The following is a 15,266-nucleotide window of genomic DNA, read 5'->3' as shown; positions in this document are numbered from 1 at the left end:
TTCTTGCCTCTGTCTCTGTGAGTCTTCACACCCTAATTGCATGGTGGTTTTGAACTAGTGGTTCTCCTTGGGTCTCTCTCTTTCTGTGCACATGGCTTCACTTGATCTCTTCCATGCCTGTACCCTGGTGATGGAGAGGAGGAGCACACACACACTCGTTATAAACAGTGTTCCTAGCACCCTGAGAGCCCCCTCAGACCCAGGCTTGCATTGGGTTACCCATACACTCCTCTCTGAATGAGGGTTGCTCTTCCTCCCTTGACATCCACCAAACTTAAAGACAGTTATACTCTGATGTCAGGTGTGAGGCCAGAAAAGGTGATGTAACCTGAACTCACTGTGAGGCACAATCACAGTTAGGCAGACTAAGCCCTCAAAGTGAGCTGTGGTTGGGGAAGAGCACCCTCCTTAGCATCTTGTCTATGCATAATTGCACATGCATATGGTAAGCATCAGATGCATCATGGGAAGGGCCAGACTAGAGAATGGCCCTCACCATGCTTCCCAGTAACCAGCCCTTCCTTCTCTTGAACCTCACAAAAGGAACCCCTAACGATATACTTTTGGGTTCTTGCTGGGGTGGGGTGGGGGGTGGTTGCTCCATTGTATCCCTTTGCTCTAAGTAAAGTTCCCTCACTACTTTTGCAAATACGGGTTGGCCCTTATTTCAGTTCCTTGAATAGGAGACCAGGAGTCTGGGACATCTTGCCCAGATCCCTACCACAGGTAACAGGTGAACCTGCAGGTTGCTACCTGTCTCTAGCATGGCACACTGCACTACCTGGAGTTTCCTGGGCCATCTGTCTCTGTGCACCCTTAACTGTGTGCGCTTGTCCTAAGTCACCAGCCAGGAGGCACCCAAAGGCAAGATGCTTCCCTTTGTCCATTCATGGGTCAGGCTTGCTCTGCGGCTGTTCGCTGTAGTGATCTGATGGAAAATCTGGGCTGTGACCTGCAGCTAGGCCTGGTCTGGGCCCAGCTCTTGAATGGCTGATGTCTGGGGGAAGGCGGTTTGGGGGATTTTGTGGTTCCTTGATGCCTGTGTGCATAGTGCTTAAGCCAATAGCTCAGCCCAGCCTGGCCAGAAAGAGGGTGAAGATTTCCTGGAGAGAAAAACTTATCTGAGAACATGGTACATCCAGGATTTGTGTTTATCCCGCAGTCAGCACATGGCATGCATCTCAGGATAGCTATGGATATAGCCTCACACATTTGTGGATGACAGTGTTTGGCTATCCCTGGCTGAGGTAGAGGGAAGCTGGGAAGGGAAGTAGCATGGGCAGTAGGCACAGCATGGACGAAGGTCCTGGGGCAGAGGGTAGTTAGTTCATCATGCAGTCAGCCAACCTTTAGGCCATCATGGCCAGGAGGTAGGGCAAGGGCTATGATCCAGGACTATGGGAAGGTGGGTCTCCCCAGAAGTAAAGTGGATCATAACCCTAGGGCACCCTCAGCTCCTGGGTGCACTCTGTCGTGAGAGGAATGCTGCTTTGACAGTTCGCTGATCTGTATGCTATAAGAGGTCACTGAAGGCGAGATGGTCACCAGGGTCTCCAGGAGCCTGAGGTCTTCTCTGTACTCACCTTGCAGATGAGATGGACCAAACTCCCCCGGCACGCTCCGAGCCTCTGGTCTCAGGGATTCGAACTCCCCCTGTGCGGAGGAACAGCAAGCTGGCCACCCTGGGCAGGATCTTCAAACCATGGAAATGGAGGAAAAAGAAAAATGAGAAGCTGAAGCAGACGACATCGGGTAAGGGTGTGGGGTGGAAGGGGGTAGCACTAACGGGGTGGGGTGGGGCCAGGGGTCCCCACATCACAGGGAACTGCTTAGCCTCCCTCTGGTCACTACACTTTGCTGACTGCCTGGAGGAGTCGGCACAGGGCTCCACACACCCACTCAGCTGCGGCCTTGCTCACAGCAGGTTCTCACTCAGCATGCTGACTGTCTTTTCCTACAGATTTATTTTAATGTGTGAGTAATTTGCCTCCTTGCATGTATGTGCACCGTATGTGTGCCTGGTGCCTGCAGAAGCCAGAAAAAGGGATCAGATCCCAGTAACTGGAGTTATAATTCATTGTTAGCTTCCGAAGTGGGTGCTGGAAACTGAACCCAGGTCCTCTGGAAGAGCAGCAAGTGCTCTTAACTGCTGATCCACCCCTCCGGCCCCAAGGGCTGCCATTCTCTCTCACAGACCGCACACTCCACAAGCCCTCAGCTGATAAGTGACTGACACTGCCTGACCCTCCCCATTCAGATGAAGCAGGGGCCTGGTTATGACCCCCACTGTTCCTAGCATCTGCCTGAGTTATTCTAAGGGTCAAGGTCCATGCTGTGGTGCAGTTTCTGAGACAGGCTTGGTCCCCAGCTTCTAAGCATTGTTTAGGGATGCTCACCCCACCACTTCCTATCCATGATCCAGAAGGTTCCCCCACTCACTTGTACTGCACCTTTACACCCGGCCAGTCCCAGCTCGGTGGGAAGTGGGGTTTCGTCGTGTTGTCTACTTACCTCTGCCTCCTCAGAATAAACCATATGAACTGCATCCCCAGGCTTCACTGTGGCATGATATAAATGATGGAATGACCAAATGACAGGCCACAGCATCGGGTGCTGCTGAGCAGGGGTCTCCTCTCAAGAGCCCTACCCTCCTTTGAACTCAGGGAGGAGGCTGGCCACCCAGGCCAGGGAGTGCTGGTAGGAGCTTGAACACTGGCCTGGGCCTCAGGGCCCTCCCTCTGAGCCTCTTGCTTATTAGCTGCAGCTGTAAGCAATTAGTGAGGTTGCTGTACGTGTGGAGTTAGTCCGGAGCCCCAGGGACATGCCTGGCAAGTGCCTGTCTCAGGCTATTGCCTCTGGGGTCTCAGGGCCCCAGCTTCCTGCTCAGCTCTGGAGAGGCTCATGTGGGGGGGGGCAATGGGAGGAGCATGGGGGACTTGGAGGATGGTGGAGACAATAGCTCAGGCACCCACAGCATCCAGTCATGGGTGGGAGAAGGGGGATGGGGAGGGAGGCACTGGAAGATGGCAGCAGGGGCCTTAGCATTCACTCTTGTGTATGCAACTTACTAAATTATTTTAATCACTCAAGAAGTTGATTGACAAATTATCCTTGACAAGAATGAAAACAAGATGAACTGTTCAAGAATTTGCAAGCACTTCGAGTATGCCAGGCAGAAGGCAGATGGGAAGCTGAGCACTATCCCCAGGGTCCTGCCACAAGGCAGGAGTGCACAGGGGGCCGGAGCTGGAGCAGCTGACCTCTGTGACCCATAGGTGCTGTGGGATTAGTAGATTAGCAGGATTGGGTCATTGGCTCTGGGCCTCCAGGCTCTGCCCGCAGCACTGTCCTGCTTGGGGTTGTCAGGATGCTCTGGGGACCCTTGAAGGGCACAAAGAGCCTCAAGGTGACACCTGTGCAGGCCCCCACCCTTGGGTTCCGACTTAGGCATTTATAAATTGGGTAACAGCACTGTGCCCCACATCGTTATTCCCACCCTTGGGTTCCGACTTAGGCATTTATAAATTGGGTAACAGCACTGTGCCCCACATCGTTATTCTCACCCTGCCTCCCCTCCTTTTGATGCTGTAGGTTTCAACATGTCCAGTCCTGACCTTAGGCCGAAATGCAGCAGAGACCTGTAAGCTTTTAAGAGCAAACGAGTCTGCTGTCCTTAGCTGACTCTGCCTCATCCATCAGACCTGAGCCAGTGAAGCAATGTCCTAGTCCCAGCCTGTCCCCTGGGGACACTCCAGGGGACAATCAGAGGAGCGTTAACCAGAGTGCCTCAGACCTTCTCTCCTTCTCCCCATCTACTCAGCCTGTCCTTCCCTCCGCCCTCAGCCTGGCCTCCTCTTTCCCGAACTCAGTCTGTCCTCCCTTCACTCAGCCTGTCCTCCCTATCCCTCCACTCAGCCTGTCTTCCTCACCCCCAATTCAGTCTGTTCTTCCCTTCCCCCTCAGCCTGTCCTTCCCTCCCCCTCAGCCTAATTTTCCCTCAGCCGGTTCTTCCCTCCCCCCTCAACCTGTCTTTCCCTACCTCCAGCCTATCCTCTCCCTCCCCCACCCGTCAGCCAGTCCTCCAGTAGAGCCCCATTGTTCCCTCCTAGCACCGCTGATATTTGGAAGTTGGTTTGGAAGTTGAGGCTCCAGAAGGGAACTCATCTGAAAGTATCTTGTTCCTGAAGCATCCTGTGTCCCCTTTTGTCTTTCCTGGGAGTGGCCTCAGTGGGTTCCCCTCCCTGGTTCTGTTCCACGCTTCCACCTGAGGCAAGTGTCCTCTCTGCCACCCAAGCCTGCTGGTCACAAGCAGAGACCAGACCCTTTCTGCTCAAAGCCCCGCCAGTACACATGGCACACAGTAGGTGCTCAGTCAGTGAGATCAACTTTCCTGGATGGAAGGCCTTATCATCCACGCTCTTCAAGGGTAGGGACAGCTTGGTTTTTCCTCCAGGCACTCCCAGCCTCTAACTCAAGATTTCAAGCCATGCTCAGTAAATACTTTAGAATGAATCATTTGGATTGTCATCCCTATGGGTACTCTGAGCTCTGGCAGGTGGGCCGGGCCTGCTGTGTTCTTGGCCCACATGCCAGTGGCTTTGGGACCCCACTGCCAAGCAGGCTCTACTCTGAGCTTTCAAAGAAAGTAGCAAGATCTAAGCAGCTATGTAGTTTTGTATTTAAGGTTCACCTGTGAACAAATGAAAGCTGTGTGTGTGTGTGTGTGTGTGTGTGTGTGTGTGTGTGTTTAGGAATGAGACCCTGCCTGGGAGATAGAGTCTGGGAGGAGAAGGTGGGTGAGTGGCCATTGCTGGTAGCTTTGGGCTTGGGGTGAGAGGCCCACAGGGTTGTTTGAGAATAAGAAAGGAGATAATTGCAAGTTGTGGTTCCTCTCCCTGGCCCTCTGGCCCTGGGTCATTGGTTGGACCTGAGTCAGTTCAGGCTTGTCCTGTATCCTAGAATGCCACTGGGGACACCTGGGGGCCAGTCAGAAGAGCATTAACCAGTGTGCCTCTGGTAGTGGATACTCTGAACGTCATTACCTGGGGTTGGCTGGAAGACGCTTCCTGAGATGTTGGCTCTAGCCACAGAAGGGTGCCCTGAGCACTGGGGGTACAGGGAGGGTGCCTTCTTCATCTGTGGGTGAAGGAGCTGCTGCAGAGAGGTAGAGGTGAACATGGCCTATGAGCCTGAGTCGAGGAAGGTATCATGAAAGTACATTGCGGAAATGATCTCTCAAACATGGCCCTGAACCTGCCTCCCGGAGGCTGGAGTTCTGAATATTGCCTAGCAGATAGCTTAGGTTGTGAATTGTACTTCCAGCTCTGGCAGTGGAAAGGTCCCCAGCCTCAGGCATCTGCTGTCTCCTTGTCTCTTCCTGTTTGCCTAAGAGCACATGGTGGTGGTGTGGTGGGCCTGCACAGCCTCTAGCCTTGACTTAACTAAGGCTCTCTGTGTCCTGCAGCTCTGGAGAAGAAGATGGCTGGCAGGCAAGGCCGGGAGGAACTCATCAAACAAGGGTTGCTGGAGATGATGGAGCAAGGTAAGTGGGCTCCTGAAAGAATGGCCAACCTAAGTGGGGTTCCTATGGCATAGGGGACGCTGGGTAGAGTTCCAGGGGCTTGGGGGATGGGAGATGGGGCCTCAAGGATGTAGGACCCATGGGTTGGAGCCCATGGGGACCTTAAGATGGGGCTCATGGTGGAGCCTGTCAGGTCTGATGGCTCTCAGAGCTCAGGAAATCCATCAGAGGACGGAAGGGGCTTCCTGTAGCCAGGTTTAGGGGCTGTTCCCCATTGCACCCTCCAAGGCGGAGCAATGGCTTCAGTCAGGAGCCGAGGTAGCAGAGAGCCCACCTTCTCCATGGCCATTTCTACTGACCAGGGCCCGTGTGGAGGGAGTTCCTTGAACATCTTGCTGTCTGTCTCCAGGGAGCAGCTACAGCTTTTAATTTAAGTGTTAAGATTTCTTTATATTCACACATTAGATCCTCAATTTGAACAAATGGTGACTGTACCTATGATGGCCACATAGCTAACATTTCTGGCTGTTGGGCAAGGCCGGGTGCTCCTCACACCTTACCTCCTTTGAGGGCCAATGTCATCCCCAGTTTGCAGACGTGAAGGTAGCAAACACACACAGCTGTAGCATGCAAGCAGAAGTCTAGGGCAAACCTGGGTCCCCCAGTGTTGGTCCAGCAGGTTTCATTCAGTCTGTGCTTACAGGGCCATATCTGTGTGAACAGGTTGGTCAGCGTCAGCAGCACAGCTAATGGGGACCACCACACTTAAGTCCTCTCTGCCTCTTGCCCCGCTGGGGTCCCATCACATCCTTTAGGCCTCCTGGCTCTCTGGGTCTTAAGTCTTGGCTGGTGGGGATGGCTCAGAATCCCTCCTGGTTCTAAAATCTCCCTGGGTTGGAGCAAGCTCCTGCCTCCCGTGTATCTACAGTACTGGGTGCCTTCATCAAGCTCCCATCTGCCCCATTGTCTGCAATGTGGCCCAAGTACCAGGGATTAGGGAGGGAACTCCTGAAGTAAATGAGTCTCTTTCTGACGTGGTTGAAGCCCACAGCCCACTTGTGCATACATGCCAGGGTGCACACACACGCGTATACGTACACATGTATGTGCAGCATGCCAGAGGTGTACATACATGTGCGTGCATGTCAGGGTGCACATACATGAGCACGCGTGCCAAAGGTTGACTCCCAGTGCCTCCCTCACTCTCTGCCTTTCGTGAGACGAAGTCTCTCCTGGATTCAGTGAGGGAGGCTGGACAGTGAGCACCGTAGATCCTCCTGTCTCTGCCTCCCCCGTGCTGAGATTAAACGTACTTGGCATCATGCATCTCTTTCCATAGATTCTGGGGGAATCTGTCGCTTGGGTCCTCATGCTTGCGAGGCAGGTATTTACTGACTGTGTGGTCTCATCAGCCCCCAGATCTTGGGTCAGAGAAATGAAAACAACTGTATACTTTGAAAATGTTATGCTCGGTGAATAAGGGAGAAGACACAAATTTGATTTTGGCCAACAATAAGGTTCCAGTTTAAATAATGGAGAAAGGAAACTTGTAGAAGGAGTGCCATGGGCTTTCCTAAACTCCACGTGTTTGTCAGATGGGTGGAGTCACACCAGAGCCCCAGTGATGGTGTTCGGCTACAGCTAGGCCGGTGGGACTGGGGTGGAGTGTCGCAGGCCTTCTGGCTTACAGATACAGTTAGGAGGAAGCCAGCTAACCTTGTCTGGAAAAAGACAGTAAACATTTTAGGGTCCGGGGTTGTATTTGCCTTTTATTACTATAATGAAACACCAGAGGAAGGATAACTTTATAAAGAAGTCTGTTTAGCTCACAGTTTGGAGGTTCAAGGGCATGGCCCGAAGAGTGCTCAGTTCTGATAGTGGCCTTTGTTATGGGCTGGAAGACTCTACAGACACCCGTGTTTGAACAAGTGGTCACAGGGGAAGGGAGGGGCTTACACAGCAGGTGGTATTTTGGAAGGTTGTGAAATCTTTAGAAAGTGGGTCACTGAGGTGTGGGCCCTGAGGATTTATAGCCTAGCAGGTCTCTCTACTGAGGGAAGCCACCTCAAGTCCCCAGTGCAATGCCTGCGCACACACTCTCATGCCCCTCCTGCCATGATGGATGGTAATTCAAATAATGTGCCCCATAAATTGTTTCCTGTTGGGTATTTGGTTGTGGTGATGGGAAGTCTTGAAAACAACCTTCTTGCTCACATATAGCCAAGGCAGCACACAGCCTTTGTGAGTTGCGGTTAAGTGTGCAGGAGCGCTCCCTGCCTCTGCCTCAGTCTCTCTCCAACCCCAGGAGGCTCCATCCTCATGGCCTCACAAACCCCGACCACTTCCCAGTGTCCTGGCCATTGCGTTAAGTTTCTACCCTCTAAATGGCTCTAACCTATGATGTTAGGACTTCAACTCCTGTCGGGGTTGCAGGGGTTGACTGATCACAGGGGAGGGCCATCTGCTGTGGCCGCCCACCCCTGCCCTTCTGAGGCACAGACAGCCACAGAAAAACACACTGAGCAGGCATGGCTGTGTGCCAAGAAACTTGCTTTATGGGTGTAAAGATCTGAATTTTCAATCTTTTTCATGAATCACAAACTATTATCTTTCTTTTGGTTTCCTTCCCAACCATTTAAAGATAGGAGATCCATCCTAGCTCAGGGACATGCAAAACAGGTGGAAGGCTGGCTCGGGCCCAGCCTGCTTCCCACACACCAGCGTTTCAGTCTTGCAGAGTGACTAGGCCAGGAACTTCTGCGGCCTAAAGAAGTCACCCTCCTCAAGAGATGACCATTGTGGTGCTAAGGGATGCTGCACATGACAGAGAGTACCAGAACAGGGGGACACGGGCATTAGGGGGCCTTATAAGTACAAACAACAACAACCGAGTCAAGGAAGGACACACAGGGCACTTGGAGGCCATGACTTGGGTTCAGTGACAGCAGGGCTGAGAGACGTTGCTTGTGGATTGAGGGTGAGTTAGGAGCCCAGGTTAGATTGGCATTTGGTTGCACAGGGGTACTTGAGAGCTAGTTTGGACCCACATTGAACATGAAATCCAGGAGAGGGCTGCCCCTGCCAAGCTACAGCTGGCCACTTTCAGGATTCCTCTGCACTTAAATGAGGCACTCCAGAGGCCACACATCACTACTCGATGAGCCTCTCCGGCTGACTCTAGCTTTTTACAGAGAGGGTAGGGAAGAGTCTGGGCCTGCATGTTTGAGGCTAACTCATTAGCAGCCCCAGGAACAATGAGCTCCAGGCCCCAGGATACAGGGGCTTAGAGAAGGGACCAGAAGGTGAGGAGGGCTGGAGGGCAGTGAGAGAGAAGAGGGGATTGGTGCAAAATTCCCCTTTCTTCCCTCCCGCCCATCTGCATGTACCAGGGCTAGGGTGACAGGGGCATGCTGAGGCTGTCCCAGGGAGAGGATCTGAGAGTCCCTCAGTTGCTTGCATTTGTCTGTGAACAAAACCAGCTGTCTCAGGCTGCCAAGGAGTTGTCTCTAGAGGCAGGGCATTTTTTTTCCTCCAGGACTTCCTTGGGGTGAGTCCTTTGCCTGGTTTTAAATATGCGTCATGAAGCACCTGTAAACACTGGCTGCAGACCACTGGGTGAAGTGCTGACCCTTGCGAAGGATTTCCTCAGGGGCCAGGAGCGCTGGGGGCATTTTTTGCTGGGATTGGACTTCAGAGCAGCTGGCAACTGCTGCACCTTCCCAGGTCAAGGAGCCCAGGAGCCCAGAAGGGGGTCAGTAGGTAGACCGACTGCTGGCAGGATCATAGCACCCCCTCCTTTCCCCTCAGTGGGTGTGGGTGTGGGGTGGGGGCAGCTTTTCTGGCTGAGGGTTAAGGATTCTGGCTCAGCTCTGCCTTCTCCCAGGCAAGTGGGAACAATATGCAGGCGTGGGCGCCCCCTTGTGGTTCACTGTCTCGGGGAGTCTGTCACACCGAGGCCAGACTCGGAGATTTGGGCAGCTCAGGAGCTGCAAAGAGGAAGTGAGTGGGAGGGAAGACCTGACCTCACATGTCCTCAGACCTGCCCAGAATCCTCAGTAGGACCCAAGCACAGCACGAGCTGCCCGGCAATAAAGCCTGGAAAGTCCGGCACCTCACACCCACACCTGTAAGTGAACACAGGCACGCACGCACGCACTGTCCCTGGAGCTTGCCGCTGAAGCAGTCAGGCTGAGGATCCTTAGCCTGGAAACAGAGCTGTTGTGAAAGACCCTGCAAGTACCCAGGAGGGTCACCTCTCCCCAAGTGTTAACCCTTAGCCCCATGAGCACCTCAGTGCCTTGTCCTTTGCATCTCTGCCATGTCAGTAGTCTGCTGAGTAGCATTGTCAAACAACCGTGGGGAGGAGAGCTGAGCCCCCACTCTGCCTCCTCTTCCCATCCTCCATATCTGGGACTGTCTCCCACCAACCTTCTTGAGTAAGAACAGGGTTCTGCCCATTTCCGGTGCAGACAACACTCAGTCCTGAATGGCTCCCTTCCCTTACCCCGCATCCGTCGGCCTGATGTTGTCGTCAGTATCTTGAGGCCTCTCATACTCCAGCCCTGGGTGTTTTATAAGAGACGCGTTACATCAGTGCTGTGTTCATTGACACAGGGGGCAGGAGGCTCTCAGGGGCGGGAGGGTGGAAGTCTGTCTGGTTCCTGTGTGTTGGCATGCACACTACCTGGCGTGTGCACACGTGCTCCCACTGTGAGCATGCATGTGCGCGTTCCTGTGCACGTGTGTGTCAGGTTGTTTTCAGCTTTCACAGAAGAGGCTCTGTATAACACAGGTGCACAGCACTCTGCATTCCCCTTGCAGCTCTGGGAAGAGAAGAGCGGTGTGGAGAGAAAGGTTGGCCGGGGAGGCCAGCTGACCCAGTGTCAGAGGAGCAGGGCACAAGGCCCCATCCTGCCCCCCACTGCCCCACCCAGGGTTGCTTAGCAACAGGCCCTGCCACCAGGACTATTTTGGGAACTGTAGCTTCTCACTGAGTGATTCTGGGCAGGAGCTCTGTGTACAGGCCAGAACAGGACAGCAGGACTGCTGAGCTTCAGGCACAGGTGGAGTCTTTCCAGGCCTGCAGTGCCTGCACTTCTTCACTGGGCCTGAGAGTCTCTGCCTGCTCAGGCTCGCTGGGGCTGGGATCCTCTGGGCCTTTCTGGGTTCTGCTATTTTTTGTTTGTTTGTTTGTTTGTTATAGTGATGGTAATTAGATATGGTTGTAATTAGCAGGACACATGAGCCCTTTCTCAGGCTTGAGTCCACTGAAGCAGTAAGCAGGTGTCCCCTTCCCCTCCCCAACACACACGTAGGGCAGTGAGGGGCTCAGAGTGGCAGGACCCAACACTTGTTCACCTGTCTCTGGCACATCACCCACCCTGGTGCTATCCTCAGGCCAATCAAAGAGACAAACTCATAGAGGAAAACAGACTTATTCAGTGGGAGAGCAGAGAGGTCCAGCTACTCCCTATGTCCTGATAGGAGGTTTAGGTTCAAACAAAAGGCAGGAGGCACAGCCAAGCCGTCCTGGTCAGGGTGTGCCCTCACGGGCGCATCATTGTCTGTCTCTTCAGCAAGGTGGTTTAACCAGTTGTTCCCCTGTAGCTGGCACAGGCTTCAGCCTTCTCCTTCCATCACGAGGTTCTGGGGGATTCCAGTTCCTTAGGGACCATTGTCAGAGGGACCACACAGAGGGACAAGAGTGTCCCTTTCAAATCACCGTTCCTGACATGACAGTGACAGCCCAGCTGGCCCTCCTGTCTGTCAAACTGTGTCACTGAGGAGCCACAGTGAGCACACCTGCCACAGACAATGCATGTAAACATAGAGCACACGCGCACAGTGAAAGCATGTGTGTGCTCTGAGAGCTGTATATGCACATGTATGCGCATATACACACATATACACACAGGAACACACAGACACACACACACACACACACACACACACACACACATACCATCCCACCTGCCTTATTGTTACCACACAGGAACTAGTCAGACTTCTCAGAATTGAGATTCAGGGAGCGTCATGATGCCCAGGTCACCATGCTCAGCATCATGCCATGCTATCTGTAGGGCAATGGCATTTTCACACTGCCTGGGGAACCTGGCAACAGAGACTGCCACCGAGGTGTGTCAAGAACAAGCAAACCAGTCACAGGGGATTAAAAACCCAGTTTGAGCTTGGTGACATCTGATCCTGTGTCTTTGGCTGTGCTAGGTATGTCCCTGGCCTAGGGCCTGGCTTGGTAGCAGGAACCAGACGCCTGATGAAATCCAGAGCCTGTGCTTCTGGTCCCGGCTAAGATGCTTCTGACACTTATCAGGGCTTTTGTGAAATGAAATCATACGGGAAAGCAGGTTATGTGGACCAGCAGAGTGGACACCGTGTGGCCAGCAGTGAGTGGTCGCCATGGAATATCTGCTGCTGGGTCTGTCTCCGGAGGAAGCAGCTGGCCTTGCCAGAACCTCTGGACAGAGGATGTGGCCCAAAGAGGAGCTCTCCCGGGGCATAAATGTCAACCTCTGGTTGGGTTAGCCTTTCAGCTCTTCTCCTGTGGATATGGAAGTACCCTGAGGGGCAGTGGTAAGCAGGAAGTCAGGTTCGAATCTCCCAAGGATTGAGAGAAGGAATTAGAGCAGGCAAGGAGCCTGGGCAGGACCCCCAGGGAGAGAGCAGTGCTGTCCTGAGGCTGCTGTTGATGCAGGGATGGTGGCCAGTTCTGTTGTCTTTTTACAAACCACATCAGCAGCACAGATACCACGAATCTGCGGTTTACTTACCTTATACTAGAACCTGCTGTCAACGTACTTAATTCCCACTAGGGTTCCAGGACGCCACTAGTAACGCTGGTACCACATTGTGGACAAAAAAAACCTATGGCTCTGATAGGTGGCAGTGGGTGGGGTGTGTGTTAGGGAGATGGTGGCTGCTGCCCAGGCAGAGGGTGATGGGGATGAGTGGGCAGTCTTGGAGAGCCTAGTTCACTAGGTGAGGGCGAGATTGGCCAGCAAAAGGGGGTTTTGACCTTGAAATAAATTGATCCTCTACTTCGGTGAGGTAGAAGCATGGGGGACCACAGCCAGGAGAGCACCCTGGCGTGCCCAGGGCTGAGAAACTTCTGCGAGCACACTGCACACTGTGTCCTAGCAGTCTCCAGAGACCAGGGACCGAGAGCGTCATGTGGGAGAACACAAGAGTGCCCTCCCTCACAGTGGGCTGGGCATCTCAGAGGGGCATTCTGATTAGCCTCCCTAGGGCCTGGTGACCAGACCAGTAACTTTGTTACCAGGCACTAGGGGCCCAGGCACCTACTGCCTCAGCTTCCCTGTATTCCAGGAGAAATTACATAATAGACATTGGCAAAGTCTGTTTAGGTGCGGAGATAGTTCAGTTGGTAAAGCCTTTGCCATGCAAACAGGAGGACTTGAGTTTGATCCCTGAGTCCAAATGAAAGAGCTGGGTGTGGCGGCAATGCCTTCGAGCCCAGCACAGGGGAGACAGAGGCCGCTGGTCAGCCCAACCCGTCAGGTAAGTTTTAGGATTATGGTTTGGCCAAAACCGGGGACAGAAAGTTTTTGTCCTTATTGCTGCCATTCCTGTATCCATGCTGTAACTTTACAGGACAGGTGAAATGGAAGCAGGAACCTTGAGAGATAAACCACCATGACAGGGTTGCTTCCGTCCCTGAGAAGTGAGCATGTCTGGTACCAGGACTTTGGCTTTTCCCTCCCAGCCTGGATTTCTGGGCAGTGTTTAATCCTGTAGACCCAATTGTTTTAGAGTCCCTGTTTCAATTCTGGTCCTCAAACCTGAGGCCTTCTGAGGGTGAAAAATCAAGGAATAGACTCTAAGATACCTCAGCAATTGAGCACCCCTCCCAAAGGAGAAGGGAGCTGGCCTTTCTTGAAGCCCTCATCCTGGGAAAGCTGCTGTATGAGTTCTCACGTTCTCCCTCCATCCTTGGCTTTGGTCTTTACTGTGTTCCAGCTGCTACCATGGTCATCTCCGAGAACAGTAGGATGTTCACCACCTGGGGAAAAGGGTGTCTGTCTTATTAAAACTCCAGACACATGGTAGGTGATTGACAGGCTTTTGCTTCCTGGTGATTGACGTTCAGTGGTGGGCACAAAGATGAACGGCTGTCTGCGGCCACACTGTGTAGCAGTCCTAACACCCCAGGGACACCTGCGGTCAACCTCCGTTGCCATGTGTCAGATGGTCCTGGCTCAGCTGCCCAGGTCTGCTGTTAGAATGGGGACCATGGTACAAGAAGGAGCAAGTGGGGACAGACAAAAATTTGGAACTACTTCTTCATCAAGTGGACCAAATAAACCCCAAGGAAGATGCAGGGCTCGGGAGGCGGGTACCATAAAGGTGCATGGTAAATGGGTGGGAGTTGATGGGGGGAATCATCCATCTCCCCCAGGTGTTAGAGTACAAGGATTCGTGGGGAGAATGGACCCAGGGCATGTGGGGTTCCAGACTAGAACCACACCTTAGAGAGAGGAACTCCCAACACAGTGAGGGGTGTCATACCAAGGCATCACAGACATTCTATGCAGGAAGGCCTCTGCATGAAAGAAGGGTGTGGAAAGAGGTGTGATCTGGCTGATGGTTGAATTTCTTTGCAGATTCTGAAAGTAAAGCGTGCGGTCCTAATGAAAGCTCCCAGCCTGCGCAGAGCGAGCCTCTGCCAGCCTCTGCTGAGCCGGAGACACTGACCCCAGAGGGTGTCCAGCCCGGAAGCCCCTTGACCAGTGGGATAGACCAGGCCTCCCAGGATGAGCTTCTGTCCTCCGATGCCCATCTGGATGACACAGGTACCAGCCAGAGACCCAGTGGGCTGAGCACTCCCAAACAAGGCCTTGGACAGTTGCCCCACTGTCAAGACAGTTGTATTACTTTTCTCTCCCTCAGTCTCGTGGCTGCTGGACCTAAATGTCCCCCAGAACTCCCTTTTCCTGGCTTCTCACAAATTGCATGAGGGAGGAGTAAGGGAGCTAAAATGGCCAAGGATGACTTCCTGCCATGTGCTCCCTAAGGTCACCAAAGCAGTGATACATTTCAGCCAACCCCCCAAATGGGTGTGTCCTGGAGCAGTGGCCTAACCCTGGAGTGGATAGCCTCTTTCCCTAAGAGGTGCTGGAGCAGGCGTCGGGGTGGGGGAGAGAGCCATGCTGTGCTGTGGCCTGAGTGAGGCACCTCTTTGTGGCTCCTTAGACAGGTGGCTTTGTCATTTGGGTCTGCTCTTACATGGGAGAAGTTATAGGATCAACACTGGGGTTGTCTGGAGCAGGAGGGAACTTGGTACCATGTTCACAAGTAGCCAGTGTTGGATGAGTGGAGACTGGCCTGGTGTTTTCGTTTGAACAGAGCAGATAGAGCCCTTGGTGACAGAGCAAAACACAAAGGAGCTCGGCCTTACTCTCCTCCCTGACCAAGCAGTACCTGGAGCCACCACTGAGACCTCCCTGGGAGCCTGTCCTTTCACGCTCTCCTATGCCTTAATCCATGCTGTGCAATTTGGGGCCTGGAACCTGAACCCCACATCTCTCCAGGGTTCTGGGGGACCAAGACTATGAGGTGAACATTCTGGGCTTCTGCTCCAGGTCCCATGGGTGTCTGTTCTGTGGCCTGTCTCTCCAAGTCAGAGTCCCTGGGTGTGCTCTGCCAGCATTGTATCCCCAGCCTCCCTGCAACAGTAGCAGCTGCTCATGGCGTGTGCTCTGCTTCTTGT

General features: G+C 53.3%; 1 protein-coding gene across 4 annotated transcripts in view; it reads left to right on the top strand.

Annotated features, from left to right (window-relative positions):
• Phactr3 (phosphatase and actin regulator 3) overlaps nucleotides 1–15,266 on the top strand; it is a 210,951-nt gene that overhangs the window by 130,477 nt on the left and 65,208 nt on the right. For all 4 annotated transcript variants that reach the window (XM_055596275.1, XM_055596274.1, XM_055596277.1 and 1 more), the window contains exons 2-4: nucleotides 1,591–1,752; nucleotides 5,465–5,542; nucleotides 14,161–14,349. In XM_055596275.1, the coding sequence (XP_055452250.1) occupies nucleotides 1,591–1,752; nucleotides 5,465–5,542; nucleotides 14,161–14,349 (429 nt within the window). The remainder of the gene's footprint in view (nucleotides 1–1,590; nucleotides 1,753–5,464; nucleotides 5,543–14,160; nucleotides 14,350–15,266) is intronic.

Source organism: Psammomys obesus, unplaced genomic scaffold (assembly GCF_907164565.1).
Source record: "Psammomys obesus unplaced genomic scaffold, mPsaObe1.curated_primary_1811, whole genome shotgun sequence".
NCBI classification, from domain to species: domain Eukaryota; kingdom Metazoa; phylum Chordata; class Mammalia; order Rodentia; family Muridae; genus Psammomys; species Psammomys obesus.
This window is presented reverse-complemented; position numbering and strand designations above follow the sequence as displayed.